Source organism: Pseudopodoces humilis, chromosome 4 (genome assembly GCF_049639895.1).
Source record: "Pseudopodoces humilis isolate 2021_Gansu_Grassland_sample_001 chromosome 4, ASM4963989v1, whole genome shotgun sequence".
In the NCBI taxonomy this organism is placed as follows: Eukaryota; Metazoa; Chordata; class Aves; order Passeriformes; family Paridae; genus Pseudopodoces; species Pseudopodoces humilis.
Genome location: NC_142203.1, coordinates 16859295 through 16881347, shown reverse-complemented (window position 1 = coordinate 16881347; position 22053 = coordinate 16859295). Strand labels below are relative to the sequence as shown.

General features: G+C 36.9%; 1 protein-coding gene across 4 annotated transcripts in view; it reads left to right on the top strand.

Moving 5' to 3' along the window:
* SKIC3 (SKI3 subunit of superkiller complex) overlaps positions 1-21618 on the top strand; it is a 45803-nt gene extending 24185 nt beyond the window's left edge. For all 4 annotated transcript variants that reach the window (XM_005530370.3, XM_014259112.2, XM_014259111.2 and 1 more), the window contains 17 exons: positions 295-369; positions 1088-1229; positions 2461-2554; positions 3104-3181; positions 4445-4569; positions 6290-6413; positions 7815-8033; positions 8817-8889; positions 9613-9666; positions 9773-9884; positions 11167-11295; positions 11889-12010; positions 13792-13950; positions 16256-16408; positions 18128-18258; positions 19522-19648; positions 21027-21618. In XM_005530370.3, the coding sequence (XP_005530427.2) occupies positions 295-369; positions 1088-1229; positions 2461-2554; positions 3104-3181; positions 4445-4569; positions 6290-6413; positions 7815-8033; positions 8817-8889; positions 9613-9666; positions 9773-9884; positions 11167-11295; positions 11889-12010; positions 13792-13950; positions 16256-16408; positions 18128-18258; positions 19522-19648; positions 21027-21104 (1995 nt within the window). In that variant the 3' untranslated portion in view covers positions 21105-21618. The remainder of the gene's footprint in view (positions 1-294; positions 370-1087; positions 1230-2460; positions 2555-3103; positions 3182-4444; positions 4570-6289; positions 6414-7814; positions 8034-8816; positions 8890-9612; positions 9667-9772; positions 9885-11166; positions 11296-11888; positions 12011-13791; positions 13951-16255; positions 16409-18127; positions 18259-19521; positions 19649-21026) is intronic.
* The last annotated feature ends 435 nt before the right edge of the window (positions 21619-22053 follow it).

Below are 22053 nucleotides of genomic sequence, written 5' to 3'. Positions count from 1 at the left end.
CACCACATGCTGAAATTCAGCTCCTGTAAGATGTTGTTATAAGTTGTTCTAAACAAGTCTTTGTCCTGAAGAATATAGAGTAGCAGCTGAAGAGATTAAATTACTTATACAGTGGAGAGTGCTTGTGTTCCTCATGCATTCATTTTGATTTTGAAACCAATCTTGCTTGGAGACTATGAGAAGAAAGTGTCTTCGTATTGAATGCTTAAGATATGCCTGACATATGTGTTAAGGTCTTTGTCAATGTCACAATTTTTAAAGTACACGACCATAGCAACTCTTGCTTCTCTCTAGGCTCTTATTGCAGAATCCGTAGGCAGCTATGATACCATGGATCTCTTCAGGCACACGACTGAACTCAGTATGCATGTAAGTGTAACAGTGGTGCTATTCTGAAGATTTTGTATATCCAGTCTCTCTACTTAGGGTGATTAATTTTTTTTAAATAGGTATGTCTTGAATAGCGAAACTGCTACAGTCTTGTTTCAGGTTAGATTGTCTGGCTTCCATGTTGTTGTTGCTGTCTTATGCTCCTATTGTATAGCAGGCAGTTTATCAAATATACTTTATATAATTCATATAAATAATTTTATAGTTTATCAAATATATTTATACTTTATAAAATGCTTTATATAGTATATATAAACCCTTGGGACTTTATATGAGTCCCAAGGGTTCAAGAAATCAGCTCTGTAAGTCATGAAGAAACATTCTCTGTGTTCCACAGAACTGGACACAGATCAAAGGCATGAAATATTTCTGGAGAGAGCAAGGATATTGCCAGGACCCTGAGTTCTAAAAAAGTGGAGGACTTACTCTTTCATAGCTTTTTTTTTTTTTTTTGCCTATTGTCCCTACAGTGATGCAGCACATTATATGAAAATGTAAGAATTTGCTTTGCTCAGAGGGCAAGTTAGAAATATGTGTGGAGTAATTCAATTTGGTATATTCTGCTTAACACTGAAGCAGATTTTTAGCCAAAACTCTGCCCTAAAACATAGAATTATTGTTACAATCTGTAGTTACTTACTGTATCTTGAGCAGATTTAATGATTCCTATTTTGGGGGTGTCTGTTTGTTTCTCAAGACTGAGGGAGCAAAAGGCTATGCCCACTGGGTGTGTTCAACGCTGCAGGATGAAACCAACAGAAACACTGAACTGTATCTGTACAACATTGTTCAAATGAATGCTATACCAGCTGCCCAAGTGGTCTTGAGCAAATACACAGGTAGGTAATTTAAATACCCCTCTAACCTGTCATGCCTAACAGATGCCTTCAGAATGAACAGATACACCTGTACTAGTTATGGACAAGGGAGGTCTGGGCAAGGTGAGGACAAGCTTTTTAGCTGTAAAGTAACTGAAACAGAGTAAGCAGACCACTGACCAATTTTTATTACCACACAGCGATGAAATGGATGTGGGTTCTGTCTGCCTACTCCTTCCAGCTGTTTCAAAGACCAGGGAAAACAGGGATCAGAGCCTTGTCATGTTTCTCACATGGTGTTTGCTCTCAGACTCCCTTTGCATGTGTCTGTATGCAGAAGTGAAGATAAATGCCAGATTCTCTGCCTCTCTGGTGTGGTGCTTGGCAGAAGATTGTTCCTGTGTGCTGTGTAACTCCATATTATCAAGCATATGATTTTGTTAACCTTCTGGAGGTGGTGGACTCTGGTTTTGTGCACAGTTCCAAGCCAAATTAGTCACCCATTGAATATGTCTAACCTAGAAGGCAGATAGGGGAAATGCAGGTTTTCATTAGTCTGCAAGTATTCCTGTAAAAAAAATCATTTGAGTAATCTGTTGCTGACTTTCGAGAGCTAGAAAATACATCTCACTGTAAATGAGATGAATGTCAGACTGTATTTCTTTGTTCCTTGTTCTTAAGGGCACTCTGGAAAGCCTTGCTTCCTAGTCTGGGAAGAAAAGTCACTAGTCTGAGATGAGCTGACAGCTGACAAATTTGTGCCTTAGCAATTAATTAAAAATGACAAAATTACTTATCTTGAAAGGGACCATAATGGATCATCTGGTCTTACCTCCCTGCTATAGTAAAGCTATGCTACAGCACATTGTACAGAATTGTTTCAGAGTATTAAAAATTAAACATAAGATTCTGCTATTATTTTACTGGAGTCAATGTAAGATGAATACTTTCCCATTTCATTACAAAAAAAAATCATCTGCCTCCTGAAAAAATGTATTGAGTGCATTATGCATTAATGTTACATCATAATATTTTAAACATTTTTGAGCCAATCTGATGTCATGTTTAGGGTCATCTATCTCTTCTGTATTTGCCTGCAAGCCTATCAAAATTATTCTAGTGAGCAACTGACAGAAGCATTTGACAAAGTGTTTAGTGCATGTACTGTAGCTTCAATGTAGCAATGTTTTTGTAATGCTTTTTCACAGCTTACTGATCTTGTTTTCTTACATTGTCAATTCTGATTTTCTAGAAAGAAATCCAGATGATGCTTCTGCTTTCACAATGCTTGGGTTTTTGAATGAGTGTATGCATCTCAAACAGCAGGCAGCCTATGCCTATGAGAGGTAAACTGCACAGCCTTGGAAAGTTTAGAAAAAGTCCTTGACATCTTTTCCATGCACCAGTTGAAAAACTTAAGGGTTTTTCTTTTCCTTAGATAAACTTTACTTTTTCACTTCAACAGTACATTTCAACTAAGTAGGGGTGGGTGTGCAGATGTTCCTATACCAAATTTGGAAAGGCTGAACACAGACCTGGAAAAGTAAAGATGTCCAAAGACTTGCATGTCTTACCAGGACATTAACTAATTCACTGGGCAGGATTTAAATGAAATTGAAGAAGGCAAGTTTGGTTTTAGCTTTATTCTCTGTCCCACTCTAATTAATGGAGGTGGTTGGCCTTTGGGTTTATTTTGGGGTTTTTAGTGGCAAATGAAACAGTATTTGGTGAACATGTTTGTTGATGCATTAAAATAGTAAATAGGCTCTGTTTATGTTTAATTAACATAGAAAAGCTTTTGCATAAAATAGTCGTCTGTTTTGGTCTGAGGACTGTTCTCAAAATATACATCTTGTAGTCAGATGATAAGTAACATTCATCATGGTTAATTTTAGGGCAGCTTCACTGTTGAAAAATTCAGAGGATACTGAGAAATACAATACAGCAATGCAAAACTATGGCAGGTCACTGTGGTAAGTTTGTTGACTTTCTGAGCCCCTAACTTCAGCTTTGGAGATAAGGAATGCAGTGATACAAAATACAGTGAGGCTTAAGGTGAAAGGTGGTTGCTAAAAATAATCTATTAAACATTATTCCTAGCTGTAGACAGGTTTGACTAAACTTTGTATTTTCTCCAGAAATGGGTAGTGTAATAAAAAAAAATCAATTGCATATTGTATGTCTTCACAAACTAGCATATCCTTTTATCCTTTGCTTGTTACTAACATGACCTAATGTAGCTATTATATTATCTCCACAATAAATTGTGGGAGTTTTTTGATTTTTGTTTTTCGGTCTTGACCCTTAAGCTATGTATTAGGCTTAGTCTGAATAAAATTGCTGCTTCAAAGTTTGTTCAAAATTCTTTCTGCCTACCCTTTGAATTTGTATTGACTTTCACAACCTGAAGTATGTGAGTGGGGTGTTGTGTACATGTGTTTGGTCTTCTGCTGATGAGCCCTTCTGCTGTAGTCCTACTCACAATTCTAAGTTCCCTTCATGATGCCCTTCTGATTCTGAGGGAATGCAGGACGCAAATATGTACTCTTTCAAATTGCTCTCAAGGTCTACTAATTAAACATTTGTTAGCTCTCTAGGGAAACCTCATATATTCTGTACATGACATTGAAACTTCTAACCTGTGACAAAGTGATAATTCATTAATTCAGGGAAGATTTTAGAAGCAACTCTTTAGATTCCTTAAGCTTCACATCCAAGCTGTATGTGTGTTATTTCATGTGTGAACTTACACAGGACAAATCTCTAGTAACTGATGAGTAGTTCTAATAAACACAGTCCTGTATTATTCTTTCCATAGTGGTCTTAGAACAAGAATGCTGTGGTCTCTCTGTATGCATTTTCCTCTGTGTGTGCATGATTTACTTTTTTGCAAAAAAAAGCTTTATTTGCTTTTTTTGTGTTTCTCCTTTGCTATTTTCTCCCCCTGCACTAACCTTTAAGTCATTTGCCTTATATACAGCTGTCGTGCAGATGTGGAGGACTTTTTCCTATCAATTGTTCTTCATGCAACAGATAGATGGAGAGAGTAACTGCTGTAACAGGGAGAGGGTGGGGAGTACTGCACATTCTTGTCCTAATATTCCTCTTTTCTAAGAAGCTTCTTAAAACTGCTATGGCATAGAGGACACTGGTCCTCAAGGGCAGTTTGTCTAAATCCTAGCAGCTGTTTCTGCATCCTTCATACTAGTGACTGGTTTGGTTTTTTTTTTCCACAGTGCTCTTGGGCTGTGTGATAAGGCCATAGAAGTTTACACGTCAATACCCCTAACTGAGTTTGATGGCATTGTGGGGCTAGCATTAGCTTACTTCAAGAAAGGACTCTTAGAAGAAAGTATCAAAGGTAAAATTCAGAGCATTATGGAACACTTATCTTGAGTTTATACTTAAATTTGTGTCTTACCAACCTAGCTGACACTCAGTGTTTTGCTATTTCAGTCCTAATACATAAATAGAAACACCACAACCATTTTAATACTTTGAGTACTATGTGCAGTTTTGGGCACCACAATTAAAAAAAAAGACATTAAGCTGTTAGAGAGCATCCAGTAGAGGGCTATGAAGGTGCTGAAGGGTCTGGAGGGGAAAGCTGATGAGGAGCTGCTGATTTGTTTGGCCTGGAGGAGGCTGAGAGGAGACCTCATTACGGTCTTCATCCTCACAAGGAAGTGAAGGGGCAAGTACTGATCTCTTCACTCTCATGACCATTGACAGGACTCTAGGAAATGGCCTGAACCTGAGTCAGGGGAGGTTTAGGTTGAATGTCAGGAAAAGATTTTTCACCCAGAGGGTGGTTGAATACTGCAAAAGGCTCCCCAGGGAACTCATCACAGCACCAATGTTGTGTTCAGTTCAAGAAGCTTTTGATCTCAGGCACATGATGTGATTCTTAAGTGTCCTGCACAGCTGTACTTAATGATGCTGGTGGGTCTCTTCCAACTGAGCCTATTCTATAATTCTGTGAAAATCATTAGGCTATTAGTAGGGTGCTAGTATCATTCAAATGTAGTGCGGAAAAATACATTCCTTCAAGTGTTTGATTCTTGTCCATTAAGCTGTTTTTCTCTGAGCCTCCCTTGTACTCAAATAAAATTATTTTCCTGGAAGAATTCATTGCAGCCTAGAGAAGACTGAGAGGTGATACCATCAATATAAATGTCTCAAAAGCAGGTGTCAAGAGGATGGTGCTAGCCAATTTGCAGTGGTGTCCATTAACAGGGCAAGGCATAATGGACATCATCTGAAACACAAGAAGTTCCACCTCAATATGAGGAAGAACTTTTTTACATTGAGGATGACTCTGGAATAGGCTACACAATGAGGTTGTGGAGTTTCTTGCCTCTGGAGACATTCAACACCTACCTGCAAAGGTCCTGTGTCACCTTCCTTAGGTGGCCCTATCATGGCAGAGGGGTTGATCTCCAGAGGTCCTTTCTCACCCTAAAAATTCTATGATTCTGTCATAGGAGATTAATGTATTGTTCGAAGCACTTTAGCTTCAGTGGTAAATATAAGTGTACTACAAGTCATGTTCTGCACTTCTGAGATGTGCAATGTCATAATAAGGTATATGCAATGATCAGTGTAGAAGTGTAAGCACTCACAAAGGAACAGTCAGCTCAGTGTTTTAAATTATTTTCTATTTTATTTGGAATGAGTATGCCCATCTGAACTACTATTTCATAAATGAACTATCACAGGGAAGTATTTATACGTTTATTATTTATTATTATATTATATTTATTATTATATATAATTTATTATTATATTTTTTATAAGTTCTTGCAGGCTTTTTCTGAATGTTCCAATGCTGCTTTTCATTTCTGTTTCTACTTGCTATGTGTTAAACAACTCCCAGGCTCTAAACAGTAAATCTGTTTTTTCCAAACATAGTTACTTCCAAAATCTTAGTCAATTTTTTTTGGTCTTCTGCTTATGATTTGAGATGGGAAAATACAGTGAACCTGAACTGTCTCTCTTTTCTAATATCATGCTATCCTAAAGGCTTTACAAAAGTTGTGTTTTTCCTTCTGCCTCAATTCTGAGTTTTGAATTTTTACCAGCCTATGAAAAAGCCTTGTCTGTTGCTGAGTCTGAAAAAGATAAAGCACATGTCCTGACTGCCTTGGCAATAATAGAATATAAGCTGAACAAAGTGGATGCTGCAAAGACACTGCTGTTTAAATGGTGAGTGGAGAGAATAATCAGAATGTGATATTGTATTGTTGAATCCTCAATTTTCCTTTTTGTGAGAATTCAGGTGGATATTTTCTTTTTGTATTGTAGCATAAAAATGGAAATGGATGCAGTGTACTTATTTGTGTGATATGTCTGTTTTTGTTTTATGATCTGTCTCTTTCACCTTCTAAAAGCAGTATTGAATGGAAGGGCTGAGCAGTTTGGATGGCCAACATCCAGTGGTAGTTTTGAAAACTTTATCTTTTAAGATAATATTACTTTGTAGCTGTATTAAGCACTAGGCAATACTTTTGCTCTTTAGCTGTAAATAGTCAGAAATCTCCAAAATTATTGTGTTTCCAGCAACGTAGTCCAGGACAATCCTGTAGCTTTCCCATGAAAAGAAACAGATTTCTATCAGTTGTGCAACTAAGCGGTGAATGCCTGATCTGTGGAGGCTAATAGCCTGTGCATCATTGTTAGCCTCCTAGTAGCTAGAGATTAAGAGTTACCATCTCACCTCTCAGGGGCAACCCTCTGCCAGTAGAGAGCTCTAGTAGTGGCAGTGCAGCGCCCATTAGCAGACTCCTGAAGTTACTAAAATAGTATTAGGTAATGGACCTTCACATCCTAAGTCCCATGTAATTAATAATTAGTTGGCTAAGAAACTGGTATTTCCTACATCTTATAAAGCACTGCAGACTTCTGTTTTGGTTATAAACGTGAACAACAAAAGTTTCTAAAGACCTTTTTTCTGTTTAAGAAAAAGGGTAGTCAATGACTTTAGGAAAGAAACATCGCAGTGACTATGTCTGGATTTGAATTGGAAACACAGTGCTGCAAACGTACATGATGGATTATACTGATAGGAAAAAAATTACGCATTCTGGTCCAAGAGCCAGATGTTTCTCTTGACTGGAATTTGTGCTAGATGACTTAAAGTGCCTGAGTAGGACCTTGAACATGAAGCCACCTTTTCCATTTCCCATAACCAGCTTAACACAGATATTTTTAACAGTGAGTATGTGTGGATAACTAGTATAATAGAACACCGTTTCCTACTTGCCAAAGGATCCTTTTGCTCTCTGTTCAAGTTTGATTAACAGCTTTTGTTTTTTGCTTGCTAGGGACTGAGAACAAAACATAGAATCAGAAGATTACATTCTTGTCTTTTTTTGAAGGCAAGAGCAATCATTTAAAATCACTAAGATCAGGTGCCTCTAGTTACCTGGGTTTCAAGGATATAGATCTAGCCTGATCCAGGATCTCACAGTGGGAGTGTTAATTCTCTATACTTTTCATGATGCATAGGAGCAAGAGGACTCAAAAGTAACAAGAACTGTCATGTTAACAATAAGTTTAGTTTGTGCACTGAAATAGTTGTCTCTTTCCCTCTCTCTGATTCAACAGCTCATTAAAGGAACCTAGTACGGAAAGTCTGAAGGCTTTGTGCACATTGGGATTGGTAAAGCAGGATGCAACACTTGCAACAGCGGCCCTTAAAGAATTACTGAAGCATGAAAAAGGGGATGAGGGGATTTATGAGAGGTGTCTTATTGCATCTGCTGTTTATGCATTACAAGGTAGAAATGTGGCAATCCAGAGGGAGGTCTCCAAAGCAATACACAGGTATACAGTTTGTCTTGCTTTAAATCGCCTTGTAAATATATTGCTTTGATTACATTGAAGAGTAAGCAAACCTGTTTATTTGAATCATTATTCTAAAACAAAATAAAAATTTAAATTTAAAAATTCATTTTCAAAGGCAAAATCCTCACATAAGGTTGTACCTTTAACTGATAAGTTTCCTTATTTATGGAATCAAATATCAGAAGTTTCATAGCTTGTTCAATGTTTTCTGATTTTGCTTGGGTGGCATTTTTAAAAGATAGGTTAGTTTGCTCTTTTGTGAAAGTATTTTTCATCCTGTGTAGCATAAACTTCAGCCTAGAAAAGTCCCTTGAGTTTTCATTTAATATTTAACAACCTTTGAAGCTGTTTGTTCCATTAGCTAAGTGTCTGTGTTTAAATTTGATTTGATTAGACTTAGCATTTTGAGCCTTTCCAGAAGGCACTCATAGTCTCTCCGAGTGTTTCTGGAAACTATTTTCATGCAACTAGTTTTTTCTAACTACAGTAAAATTCCTTGTTCTATGAAGAAAAGACTTGTAGCCTAAAGTTTGTTTCCTTCCCATAAATATTGATATGCATGCTGTACATTTTATTTCTTTAGCTAGCAGTAAAATTTCAATATTTTGTTGCCTGTTTTTACCCATGTCTATCTTTTACTACATTGCATTGTTTTCTTAATAGAAAAAGGTCTGTTTGGTATTTATAACAACTGCCTACTGAGTCCTGGAAGACCAGGTGCATATCTAAACCAGAAAGTCTAATACCCTTTTCTTTCCCTAGTTACCCTGATAATGCTGCCCTTTGGTCTCTTCTGTCTCGACTAGTTCCACTGTATGCATCAAAAAAAACAAAAGTAAGTGTATTGCCAAAAGTAAATGTAATACACATGTGCTGTTTACATTCCGAGTGGTCTGTGTTTTTTCTTAACTGAAGAAACCCCACCCTTCAGTGTGTAGACTCTCTCCAGTTAATATGAAAACATAAAGCTTATGTAGAGAGCACTGCACAGCCACATACTGAATTTATATACCATTATTTGCATCTTCCATGAGGTAGCGGTTCTTGAAATAAACTTAGAGGAAAGATCTGCTAGGATTATGCCAACTATAAAAGGTTATACTATGTATAATTTCTTTCATTTAGTTTTATAGAGATGTGTTTATGTAAGTAAATATATATTAACATTTACATGTGTTGAATTTGGTTAACATAGTCGTCTTCAGTTTTCACATTAGTCAGTATTTACTTGCCACTTTTCTGCTTATTATTAGCTTTCCTCCAAATAAATACTCCTTATCTTAATTTGTGCTAATTATATAAACAGAAATAACACCTGAAAACAAACCCTTTTCAATATAGAGCTAAAACTGGAAACCAGTCGTCTGGATAAACTCTAGTCTGGAGTGTCTCTTGCTGATTTTTTATAAAAAGATCATGCTGTAAGCAAGGACATCGGCTCGTTGAGAAAATTTTGTACTTGTGAATAACAAAGATAAAAATACTTTGGCATTATATTTTGGATAAATTAATTAGCCATGTAAGGAAATAATTTTTTTTTTTTTTTTAAATCTTGCAGGGAGGAGCTGTGGCAGGAAGTGTTGCATATACACTTGATGTAAACCATGGAAAGGTTTGCCTTTCTTAAAATGCAATTTTTTTAATTCCATAAACAGTCCTAAAATGAATTCTGTCTGATCACTTACAGTGTTAAGTAACTCTTATGTTCTGTTTTATAGGAAGTCCTACTGAATATTGCAGTTAATCAGTTGGTAGCAGGATGTCACATGTTAGAAGATAAGAAAAACAATCCTCTGAAAAATATTCAGAAGGCCATCCATGTCTGTCCAGGTTACTCTTGCTCTCAGACACAGTAGTGATTGTTTTTTATCCATCAGAAGCAAAATTTACTGGATTAAAGTAAAATCTACTTTTGTTGGATTGATTTGTTGTTTAGGGTTGTCCATATATCTTTTGGGGAAAATGCTTAGAGCAGAAATTGTCACTGTTGTTCCAGATTCAGTGGGATGGAAATTAAGCCAGACAATAAGAGAAATATAACTGGGGTTTAAGGCTTGTTCTAAACTATGAGTAATTTCTTAATCTCTCAACAGGAAAAGACATAAGTATTATTTTGTATCCTAGACTAAATTAAAAAACATATGTTCCCTCAGTCTGCAACAGCAGATAGAAGAGAATTATTCATCTACCTTGAGATTTTAGATTAGAAAGTTTCTCTTAAAATGTGTGGATTATGAACTATAGAGAACTTTATGGTTGTCTCACTAAATGGTCTTCTTCCTTTAGCATATGAAGTGCAAGCCTGGTAGGGTTTTCAATTACTAATTTGTACATGATAGTGAAATACTGAAACATTGCTTCTTCTAGAGTCATTTTGCTCTGATGCATAATACTGGCTTGCAAGTTAAAATTTTCAATTACTTTCCTCCAGGAAATATCAGTGTATGACTGCTATTTAAAAGCAGCATACTTTACATTTTACTTTGTTAGATCTTCAAGCTTTGTTTCATTTTGCTGGCAAAATTAATTATCTTAGGGATGAAAATGAAAATAAATAAAATCTTTAACTGAGCTCTTTCCAGTTCAGTACAGATTGCTCTTACAGTAATAGGTTTTCTTCACAGGGCTATTTAAAGGTGAAGTTGACACAGGAATTAGCTGGCAGTGGAAGTAAGCACCTGTTGCTGTAACTTTCATGCTGGTGGGCAGAACAGACTGAGTTTGTATGGGAGAAAGCTGTGGATGGCATCTTCAGATTTTTGCTGCCACTCTGTTTTGTTACAGCTCTTCAGTGATAGCCAAGATCAATCTGTGTAGTCAAAAATAAACAGGCAGCTTCAGGTTAGCACGCTGAAGCTATCTGTGAAGAATACGTTAGTTTGCTTTAGGAACAACACCTTCCTTTTATAATCTGATGGATTTAACTACTAAGCAAGTAGTTATCACCTTCCTTGGTTTGAGCTCAATTACTTCTGTTACTGTTGGTATCTTATTTACAGTGTATGGTTCCATTGATGTGTGTTTTTTATGCTTTATGTGGTAAAGACCATTCTAAGTGAACTAATAGCATATTTGGAATGGTCATGAGTTCTCTTTGACGATTCTTTTCTAGAAAATCCTGCTGCTTGGGCAGTGCTAATGGCAGCCTGTCATGCTGAAAACACTGTTGTCTGTCTAAACAACACTGAACCAAAACGAACAGGTCTAGAGATGACACTGGTGTCTTCAGTTTCAGCCAAAAGTAAGCTATAGAAGGTTCCTATTTTAAAAAAAAGCAAAGTAAAATTGAAATTATCTAAGCTTACAATAGTCTTCTGAACTTGCAAACAGGCTGAGGATTGCTCATGGTTTGAGCTGTAACTATTTTATACCAAAAAAATGTTAAATTCTAATATACAGGTAGATACGTAATGACAGCTTGCTTTCCCCTCCAAGGCTTCAAATGTTTTTCTAAAATAGTATATCTGAACTCTGATGCCTACACCCATATAGGTTGTGGGTGTATCATGTTGCAGTAACAGTACTTACATGAAATTCTAAAGTAATTTTGAGTTCTGTAACTCTTCCAATAGAGGCTCAATATTATGCAGTGTCCATAGTGTTTTGAAAACTGGAATTAGAATTCCATGTTTGATTGATCTCAAACCATTAATTCAAATAGTGTATGCTTATTTCCCCTCATGCTTTTAATTTTGCTGTCTTTTAATGCTCCTACTAATGAAGGGAGCCATGTCACTTTAAAAATCATAGTACCAGATCTAGAGCCTGTGACCATGGTATGGTACTGCAGCATAAACCCTTATCTTAGTTTAAGTGTGTTGTCTGTCTTTACAGCTGGAGAAAGTAACCTTCCACGTAATTATGTCCATACTCTTGAAGAGTGGTGTCTGTGTCAAGCTATTACCAGTCTAGAGGAGACTGGTAAACTATCAGAAGCTGAAGCTCTTTGTAACAAGGTATGATGGTGTTGCACTGGCACATTGTGGTAGAATTGTATAGAAGCCATTAGTTTTGTACATTATACAGAAAGGTAATGTTTGAACTAGCAACTGTCTCTTCCATCAGAGCTACAAAATACAGTAGTTCTCAAAATCACAGAATATTCTGAGTTGAAAGGGACTCACAAAGATCAAGTCCAGCTCTTAACTGAATGGCCTGCATGGCGATCAAACCTTCAACTTTGGCAGTATTAGAATCATGCTCAGTTGAACTGATTGTTAATATATTCTCCCCTCCCCAATACACTGTTTCCAACACCAAAATGTGTTAATTAGTTGAAACAAGTAGTTTGTGTCTTGATAAAGCTCAAGTCTGTTCTTCCTGCCTCTAATTAAGCAAAACATTACCAAAACTCAGGGCTAGACGTCAAGGTAGGAGACATACATGGGACTTTCAGGTAGGGGTTGTGTTGGTACTTTGTTTCAGGGCCCCAAGTAGATGCTACAAGTTTAATTATTAAAAGAAAGGTCTTGAGGCAGCACAGCTGAGGAAGAGAGGTGGGCTGTAATTCAAGAAGGTGTTCGTGAGCAGAAGACCTGGCAAAAGATAATCAAAAAAGCACACATTCGTAATTTTCATTAAGGAAAATTACTAATCACATGCAAATGTGATCCTTGGTTTTGGTATACTTCACTAAAGTGGAAAAAACAGACAACGAACAAAAAATCCAAACCAGACGAGCAGATTGATTGAACATGCTGGTTTTCAGGAATAAGTACTTTCTGGCTTCTTTGTTTGCTTGGTGAGGTGTTTTCATTTTCTGGCCAACGTGTCTACTGACCTGCCTTATATTAACAATGATGAGAGATTTCAAGACATATGAGATCTGTCCTTCTCCCAGTTTGGGTATGCAGGAAGGTTGTGGTGGATTTTGTTTGTATTTTGTTGGGGTTTTTTTGATTAAATAGCCTGGGGAGAGGACAGTCAGTGTCTGCAATTAGTGAAGCAAAAAGGATAGCATTCCCTACTACCACAAACTCAGTGATAGTTTTGGACCCCAGAATTCTCAGAAAGCAGTATGTCTGGGAGTAATCAGTCAGAAACCACACACTTCAATTGTGAAGGATTCACAGGCAGTATACTTGGTTAAAAAAGGTATGAAAAGTACAAGTATTGTGTGTTAAAACAAATCTGTTTTGAATTATAATTCTTGAAAATACTGTGATTCCAGCATGAAAAATAACATGTAGTGAGGTTTGCAGAAGCTTCACATGCTTCACCTGAGCAGAGTAAAGCAACAGATAGCTAATTTTCTGTCTTTGCTTTTTTGTGTTTGTTCAAAGAAATACTCTCTGGATACCTGCTGTTACATATTAGAAAGTGTTTAGTAAAGTGCTTCTGTTCCAGTGAAAATAAAGTGCCTTATCTGGGAGAACTGAAATTGCTGCAAACATAATCAAGCTCCCTTTTAGCCCCAAGACAGGTTTTTGCCTCTATTAGTAGGCCAAAAACATGTAATATTTGTCAAACCAAGTGAGAGCTGTCTTTCAGAAACCTGTAAGAGCAGGAAATGTAAAAAATTGAGCTTAGACTTCAAATGTATTTTGGAGACAGAAAAAAATGTTACCTGTTTTTATGGGTCAGTCCCTGGAATACTCCTTTGTGCAGAGGAGGAGAAAAATGCTATGTTTCAGGCATCCTGAGAATGTTTTCAATATTGTTTTCTATAAAAAACAGGATGGAAAATCTAAGTATCCTTGATATTGGGGAATGATAAATCTGACTGTTTTGATTTTAGGGTTTAAAAAGCTGCCCTGAGCACCCAACTCTGTTTTTGCTTTTGAGACAAGTTCAGTGTAAGCAGCTGTTGCAGTCTCACAAAGAACTTCCAGACAACATCCTGGAGGAACTTCGCAAGACAGTCATGTCCACTTCATCCTCAGCTGCAGCCTGGCAAGTAAGTGTGAATCTTTTCCTTGACTGGGTGCCACTATCACAGCTGCTGTAAGAGGGTGAGCATTTATTTTACTTGATTTTACTTATCTGCTGACAGTCAGTGACAGAAAAAACAGCTTAAATTCTATTTGTTCCAAACTTGAAACATCATATTATCTTTTATAAATATTAAAATATTAGGGACTAATATTATATTAAAGACTAGTATATATATATTATTACTATATAAGTAAGACCAAGCAAGCTTGAGATAAATGCCTAGAATCCCTGTCTTCAGGGATCTGTGATTTGACATGTGAGCAGAAACCAATTAAATACTTCATAATCCATAAGAATGTGGACAGTCCTAATGTAGTAATACATAATTTCTTATTTAGGCTCTGAAAACCTGAAAAAGTCTCTTTTTCTATAATGTCCTGACTTCAGGTGTCACTGTTCTTTTCAGTAAGTTGATTCTACAGAGAATCACTCCCAGTAACATTGTTCACTAGTTCCCTTCTGTGGCATGGTGTGTGATCATTTTTAGTTGACACAAAACTGCTAAAGCTCATTTCATATGCTGCTTCTGTGAGTCAATCTCACACATGCCAAGAGATCCTTTTGGTGATGCAGCACCAAATATGTTTATTTTTCTAACATCTGCTTTTTAGTTTAGTTATTATCTGTCTTTACCAATGTAAGTAGCATATTGTGTAGAAAAATTATGTGAACTTCTGGAGTCCTCTTTGTAGCTGAAGGATTTATGATGCTCTTCTTCCTGTTGATAAAATAAAACCCTACTTGTGGTAAGATTCAGTGAAGTTGATTTCACTCTTAGAAGATCAGTGCAAGGCTGCTGTACAGATCATGATCTCACTTCTTAGAAGGCTGCAGATCCTTTTCTCGTCAGAAACACCAGGACCATTATTTCTGGGAAGGTGCTTTTTTGATGCATTTTTCTGTGATTTTTGAGACTTTGTCTTTCTGAGTATAGAACTCATTCAGGTTGAACTTGCAAAATAAGAGGGCACACAAGAAATGATTGTGTCCTCTATTTTAATAACATTTTAAAAATTAAACTACAGTTTGTATACATTCTTTAAGCATCCCTTCCATAGCCATCTTGCTTACAAGCAGGGACAATAAGTGAAATGAGTGTATGTGATGTGGGGAGTGGGAGGGAATGGTTTGTTTCAGTCTTCTTAATCTAGGCCACAGATAAGATACTTGTGAGGAAGATCATTTTAGTCTTTAATTAAAGGAAGTATTTCTCAGGGCTTAGGTAGCATTATGAAAAACCTGGCTGCTACATATACTCCTAGTGGATAAATTTATGCTTTTGTATTTTCTGTCTCTAGACTTCCTATGAGTTTGATTTATCTGTTGTGATGCCTTACAGTTGTACTACATTAGAGGGGCCATTAACTTTTCTTTCTGGTTAAGTTTTTGGCTTTTGTCTAAATTCTTATGTGTTATTTAAGAGTGCTGCTGAACTGCTATTCTGATGGCTATTCTACTTTTTGTACTGTGACTTGTCAGGAAAATAGAGAAAAGCAGATCTGGCAAAGCTGCCTTTGCATGAGGGTTCTCTTCTTTACTTCTTGAGTGCTAGACATCCTCAGCTGCAAAGAGCTAAGACTGAGGAAGTTTTTTTTCCTGCACATGAATAACAGTTCTACTCTAAAAAGCAGGCCTGCAGCTTGATGTCTAGAATGCTAATTAGTACTTTCCGGTGTGTTTCTCTTTGTAAATGGAAGTAACTTCTATGTACCAAAAAGGGTTAATAATTTTTGTCCCCTCTAACACCAGGCAGTCTTTAGCTAGGAAAAGTCTAGAGGCTTTTGCTCAAAATCAAGGGGATTGCTTTGTTTATTTGGTGGTCCAGCAAAGGATATTTCTAAATATGGCTTGCACATCTTCATGCATACCATGTACATGTCAAGGATTTGCAAATATGACTGCATCTGCTTCAAAAAATGTGTGATGACTACAGAATTAAAGATAGATAAGCCAGAATCCTTTTCCTTCTCTTCTTAAGTAAATCCAGGACATTTTGTGCTGGGAGAGCAGGCAGCAGCTGAGATAACCTATCAAAAAAAGTCCATGAGTGGGCTAGAGGATTCTCAAAATAAGTTACTGTAGTGAGGTGTACTGGCAGCTCTGCAGCAGACTGCAGGGCAATGTACAGTATGTTGTTGGAATGAGGACTGGGTGCATGGTTTTAGCTAATACTATGCTATGATACTCTCATAAATTAGACTGACATTACCTAATGGATGTGTGTTTTGGTAGCTCTGCAACTGATTTTGTTGGATGTTTATTTTCAGTGGCTGGCGAAAATATATCAGTCTCAGAGAATGATGACTGGAGCAGAGATGTGCTACAGAAAGAGTCTGCAGTTGGCATCACAGCAGGGCAGCTGGAACGGGAAGTTATCCAGTCTGCTCAGGCTAGCTATGCTCGCACTGGAAGTCTGCATGGTAGGATAACCAATATAACATTACTGCATGACTTAACAGAAGTTGGTGTGACACAAAGCTGCTGTAGTCGTTAAATGAAGCCCCTGTTGAAATGCCTTTACATTTTATGTAAATGACATAAATGACAGCTAGAGAATAAAATGAGACTTCAAGGGCCAGTGGAGTATTCTTAGAATGTGTCTTTGTAAGAGAGGTTCCAGTGTAATAATCACATAGAACCACTTGCTCAGTAAGGCTTGTCTATAACAGTTTTAATTTGATCATCCAAACTGACAGACCCTTCAAATGTCATCTTGTTCAGACAACTGCCTTAACAGACATTTTTTTTCTTCAGTGGTGCCTGGAGAAGTCAGTTAGTCATCTTTCAAATATTTTTATGTTGTATGGTCATTTCCAGATATGATGCCTTGCACTGAAGTCCAAGGAAATTGTATCTTATGGAATAAAGTACTCTATTCCTTGCACTAGGGGACAAGGTGAATATGCCTCAGGGTCTTGACAAGTCTTTATCCTCTTCAAGTAGTGTCACCCTAGAAACTAGAAGTGCACTACCAGAATTTAAAGTCTACTGTAAAATATAGATACTGCTGTGATACTGGCTAATGCTTTTTCACATTTTAATGAATGACCCAGCTGTAATCAAAATCAAGCAAAGCAGCCCCATATATCCTGAGATCTTGTATGAGAAAGGACAGTCAGATTTACTGAGGATAAAGCTGCAAAACTGTTCTCTTTTTTGGAAAAGAGGACAGGGTTGTCCTCAGTTTTTCTCTCAAGTCTATTGCTTCCTAAGTCAGAACTTGTCAAGTGGCAGTATTTTTCCTGCTGTTATTCTGTCAGTTTTTAGTGGTCTGCTTTGTTTCTTACTGCTCCTAAGTGCTTTCAGAGGTCTCAAGATACCATCTAATTTGATTAATACTATTTCTTCAAGGGCTGGCCTGAATTGCCTAAGAATAAAAAAGACTTTGTTTAAAAATGTGATTAGTATGAATTTGATTATCTCATCTCAAGTGATCAGAGGAGCTGATAAGTGCTATTTTTTTGGCATTTCTGCACTGGTTTAATGAAATGCCTGGTGTAAAACTTATGCAGGTACAAGAAAGCTCTGTGTTTTAAAATTGCTTGTCCCCCAGTTATCTTCCAAGTAAAAATTTGATCACCCTTTAAAGTACAGTAATTTGAATGCTGTCAAGACACAAGGGGGATAATAAGGTTTTTCTAAACACCGATTTTCTTGCTTTGCTTTGCTCATATTCTTAAGATACACGGGTTTGCTCAATAGTTCCGCTCTTAGGTGGTTACAGTCTAGGAGTTGGTTTCGACTTCTGGTAAAAAATCATGTAATTTCTGGGGATAAAGTCTACATTCTAGAATAGTTTTATATGTGGTATGAAGATTTACAAGAGTTTCTGAAGCACTACTAAAATTTGTATGAAAGAAACAAAAAGACTGCATAAATTAGCAGGAGGAATGCAGCAAGGCTGATCCTATATAAGTTAACATGACTTTTCTAGGCACTTCTAACCACTGTTAGTCTGGGGATTTTTTTAAACAAGGGTCTTTCTAGCCTGCCAAATACTTCTCAGAACAGCTTGAATTAAACCTGCTTTCTAGAGAGAAGCAAATATACTACAAAAAGTCCTTTTTCCCCTGTTTTTTTTTTTTTTTTTAATTTCTTTTATTATTATTCTCTTGCTTTTATTTTTAATTTTATAATAGGCTAACGTCTCAGATGAACACTGGTCATCCTTGGTTCAGGAGGCAACAACTGAAGCTTTGAAACTTTCTCCTTGCCCCTTGGCAGCTCTGCTTCAAGCCCTGCTACAGTATAATCGCAAAATGGGAGCAAGGTATGCGTGATCTGTTAAGTTTTCTGTGGAATACAGTTTCTAAAAATACAAGTAGTCATTATCTGCAGATCTAACTTCAAGAACTTAAAGAAACTCGAAAATGGAAATTCTTGAAGAAGTATGGCAATTAGAAGGGAGAGGGGAGAAGGGGTTAGTAATGTGGGGAGCAGCCAAATCTTCCATTATTTATAATTTTTTTTTGTTACAAAACAAAACCACCCAGAAAAAAACAGCTGTAAGAAAATTTTCATTTTAAAAGCATGTTATCTTAAATAAATTCATCACAGAGACTACACATTCTGAAAACTTTCTAAAATAGCAAAATGGAAACAGGTATCACTGCCCTGACTACTGCTGGGATTAATTTTGATCCTAAATTGGGCTCACAGTGGAAGTTCATGCTCGTTCCTGAACAGCCAGGTGGACATTGTGGCTTTTTGAGGAAGGGGGTAAGCATTTAGGGAAGGGATTCTTGGAGTCTTCCTGTGTTGTGTATTTGGTTGTTATGTCCATTTTGTCTTTTATAGTATTTTTGCTTAAGCTGTGGAAAATTGGAGTGTTTTGTATGGTTTTGTTCAATAATTCAACTGTTTTGTAGATAATTCTAATCAACTGGCTTGCTATTTTTTGTTGGCTCTTCAGATGACAGCCTACTGTGATTGTGATGGCTGTCACTTACAAAAAAATTAAGATTAAAATGTAATTAAAATTTATATTATTACAATTCCAGATACTAACTTATGTGAACAGTATCACAAGACCTAATTGATCTGCCTAGGTGTTTCAAAATACTGAAAGAAGTAGCTAATCTTGAATATAACTAGCAAACAAAAACACGTAACTTTCAACAGCCTCTTAAACCACAATGTAATGGAACATCACATTATCTATAAAGGACAGAATTCTTAGAACAAGAACCAAAGCTGATGGAGCACTAGTGAATGAATATGACATCCCTACATGTAGTTGCCAGTTTTTACCAGATTTCTAATGGCACTGTGTATTTGAAAATCTCTTTGTTAGGTACATGGTTTTTGTTGGTGTTGGAAGGTAGTATCAGTCAAACAGAATTTTAGACTTTGTGTTGTACCCTATTCCAATTACCTTCTGTTCTGCAGTTTCACATTTTGTCTCTGTTTGCAGGTATTGAAATAAGGGCTTTCCCATATGTATTCATTCTGGCCATTGTTGCTTGCTTTGTTACATTACATGGGGCCTGTTCAGTTGAGTTTGATTTGGATTATGTTTTGATTACATTTCCAGGGAGACCCGGCGAATGTTGGAGAGAGTTGTTTATCATCAACCAGCACATCCAGAAACCATAGTGTCAGTGGCACGCTGGTACCTCCTGCAACATCTTTATGCCAAAGATGATTGTGAATTAATAGATGTAAGACAGTCCACCTTATACAGAACTTCTGTTTACGTGTGATATTATACTTGCAACTGGGAAGTGGGGTAGAAGGAGGCTGGGAAGGTGTTGGCAGACCTGCTCTTGAGGTGTAAATGTACTTCAGTTTTTGAAATCAACACCGGTTTGTTTGAATGTCTTCCATTCCTCCATACAATAATGAAAAGTAAACAGTAAAATATATATTCCAAATTTGCAAGAGTTCTACTCCTCAGTAGACATGAAGACCATTTAATCAAAATTTTAGCACTAAAAATGTTAATTTCCTCTAGCCTGGCTGGAACAAGTCATGTCCCTGGCCCAAAAGAATTGAGCGGTAGAATACTGTGTGCTCTGTCTTAAAGACTTACGTCTGTAGTGGTACATTATTTTCAGTATGTAGTAGATGCTGTGTCAGTTTCTGTTGACAGTACTTCACTAATATTTGATCAAACTCACTTCCAATCCATGCAGCTCTTTTATGTAGGGCAAGAGGGGTGTCATTCATTTTGGCTTATAATGAGAACTCCTCAAAATCTGAATACACTCTCCTGTCCTCAGTGTTGCCACTGGCGATGAGGTCTTAAGCCCAGATTATCAGCTGTTCCCTGGTGAAATGTTGAATCCAATACAAAGTGCATTTGGAGGTATATATAAAAAGGTGTGGACAAAAATCCATACACAGACATGCAGGTTGATAAAAAAGCTAGATTTAATGAATTCAGAGGATCCTGGTATAATTTCATTGCACTTCTGCAAAGTCATCTATAGTCCCTGCTGACGGGTATGATAATAATGGCTGGAGATTTGCTTGGTTCTTCTTAATGGGTTTCCTTTCAGTATGTCATTGGGTTACAAGAGATGTGCCAGAAGCTTATGAACATTAGGTTGCTGTGGAACCTTTTCTAAGGTCCTTAATAGAAAAGTTCCAGATATGATGTGTGGAAAATAAATCAGGGAAATGTGAATTTAACTGGGGGAGGAAAAAGGATGTGGCAGATTTTTTAAAGCAGCTGCAGAGAATACTTCCATTTGGGAAATGGAGATTTATACAAAGGTAAGATTTATACAAAGCAGGAGACAAGTATGTGTCAGCAGGAAAATAGGTCTGCGTGTTTAATTGCCAGTAGATTACTGCTTGTCAAAGTAACCAATGATGCTTCTACAGAGCACTGGAAGTGAGTACAGTAACTATAGTGCTGAGTTTGGATTTTTTAAGCAAGTTGATGTGTAATGTTGAGTATTTCCTATCTGGGGATAATGGTTTAGATGATCTTTTAGTGAAATTCTCTAGCAGAAATTAAGGTACGTTTCAGATTGCCATTACTTTAACAGTAAAATCTTAAATTCTCAGGTTATTCTTTATTTTTCTCTGCAGGTGCTTATAGAAAATGCCAAAGCTAATGGAGATGTTAGAGCCCTGGAATTAAATGAGAAGTTGTCAGCAAGTGCCTAGAATGGACTATCTCAAGCAAAATACTCTTCTATTCATACAATTGAATTAGTTCACCTTCCAGAAGCATATGTAGTTTGGGCTGTTTTGTTTATTATGTCTGATTTATTTTTTTCTGTTTCATCAACTGCAGTGTTGTCTTTAGTTTTGCTTTTTCTTGAACAAAAGTAGGTTATTTTCATGTTGAGTTACACACATAAAATTACATTTATTTTGAAAAGAAAACCATGAAATTTGCTTTTGTTTGCTCCCCCACTTAAACTTTTGCTTTTCACAATAGAATATTTCCCCCTAGGGCACACACAGAAGTACAGTATTAACTCCACTGCCAGCAATGCCAGGTTTTCTTGGCACAGAATCTTAAGAGTTAAGTAGCAGCCAACTTCTGTCATCTCTCAGTAACTCAGCTGCTGATTGCTTAATTGGATGAATCGTTACAGGGGTTCTTAAGACATGTTATTTTGCTTTTATGTACATGAAAATAAAAAATAAATAAAGCAATGACTCTGGCCTGTGAGAGTTACCATGAGGATGTTCACTTTTGTTGACAGGAGTCATGATAGCAGTCCATTTTCTGGTTTAAATCTCCTTAAGATTTCTAACCAGCAAAGTCTTACAATGGCTTTTATGATCCCATGTTATAGGCAGGAAAGGGCACTTCAAAGGCATGCAGTGGGACAGCACTGAACATGCACCTGCTTTTGGAACCAGTTGTTCTGGGCTTACAGAAAACAGGATGCTGATCTGGAAGTGCAAGTCACACACACTGATCTCTAGAGAGTGTGCCACTGTCATTTTAACAGGAAAACTCAGTTCAGGGCTGGGGCTTCTAGTCTGTGGAGGTAAGACAAAACCTCTAAATAGCAAGATCCTCTCCTTATCCTCCATGCTTTCATTCTCTCACTTTACTTTAAAAAGATTTTATTTAAATTTAGATCAATCGTACTTCCCT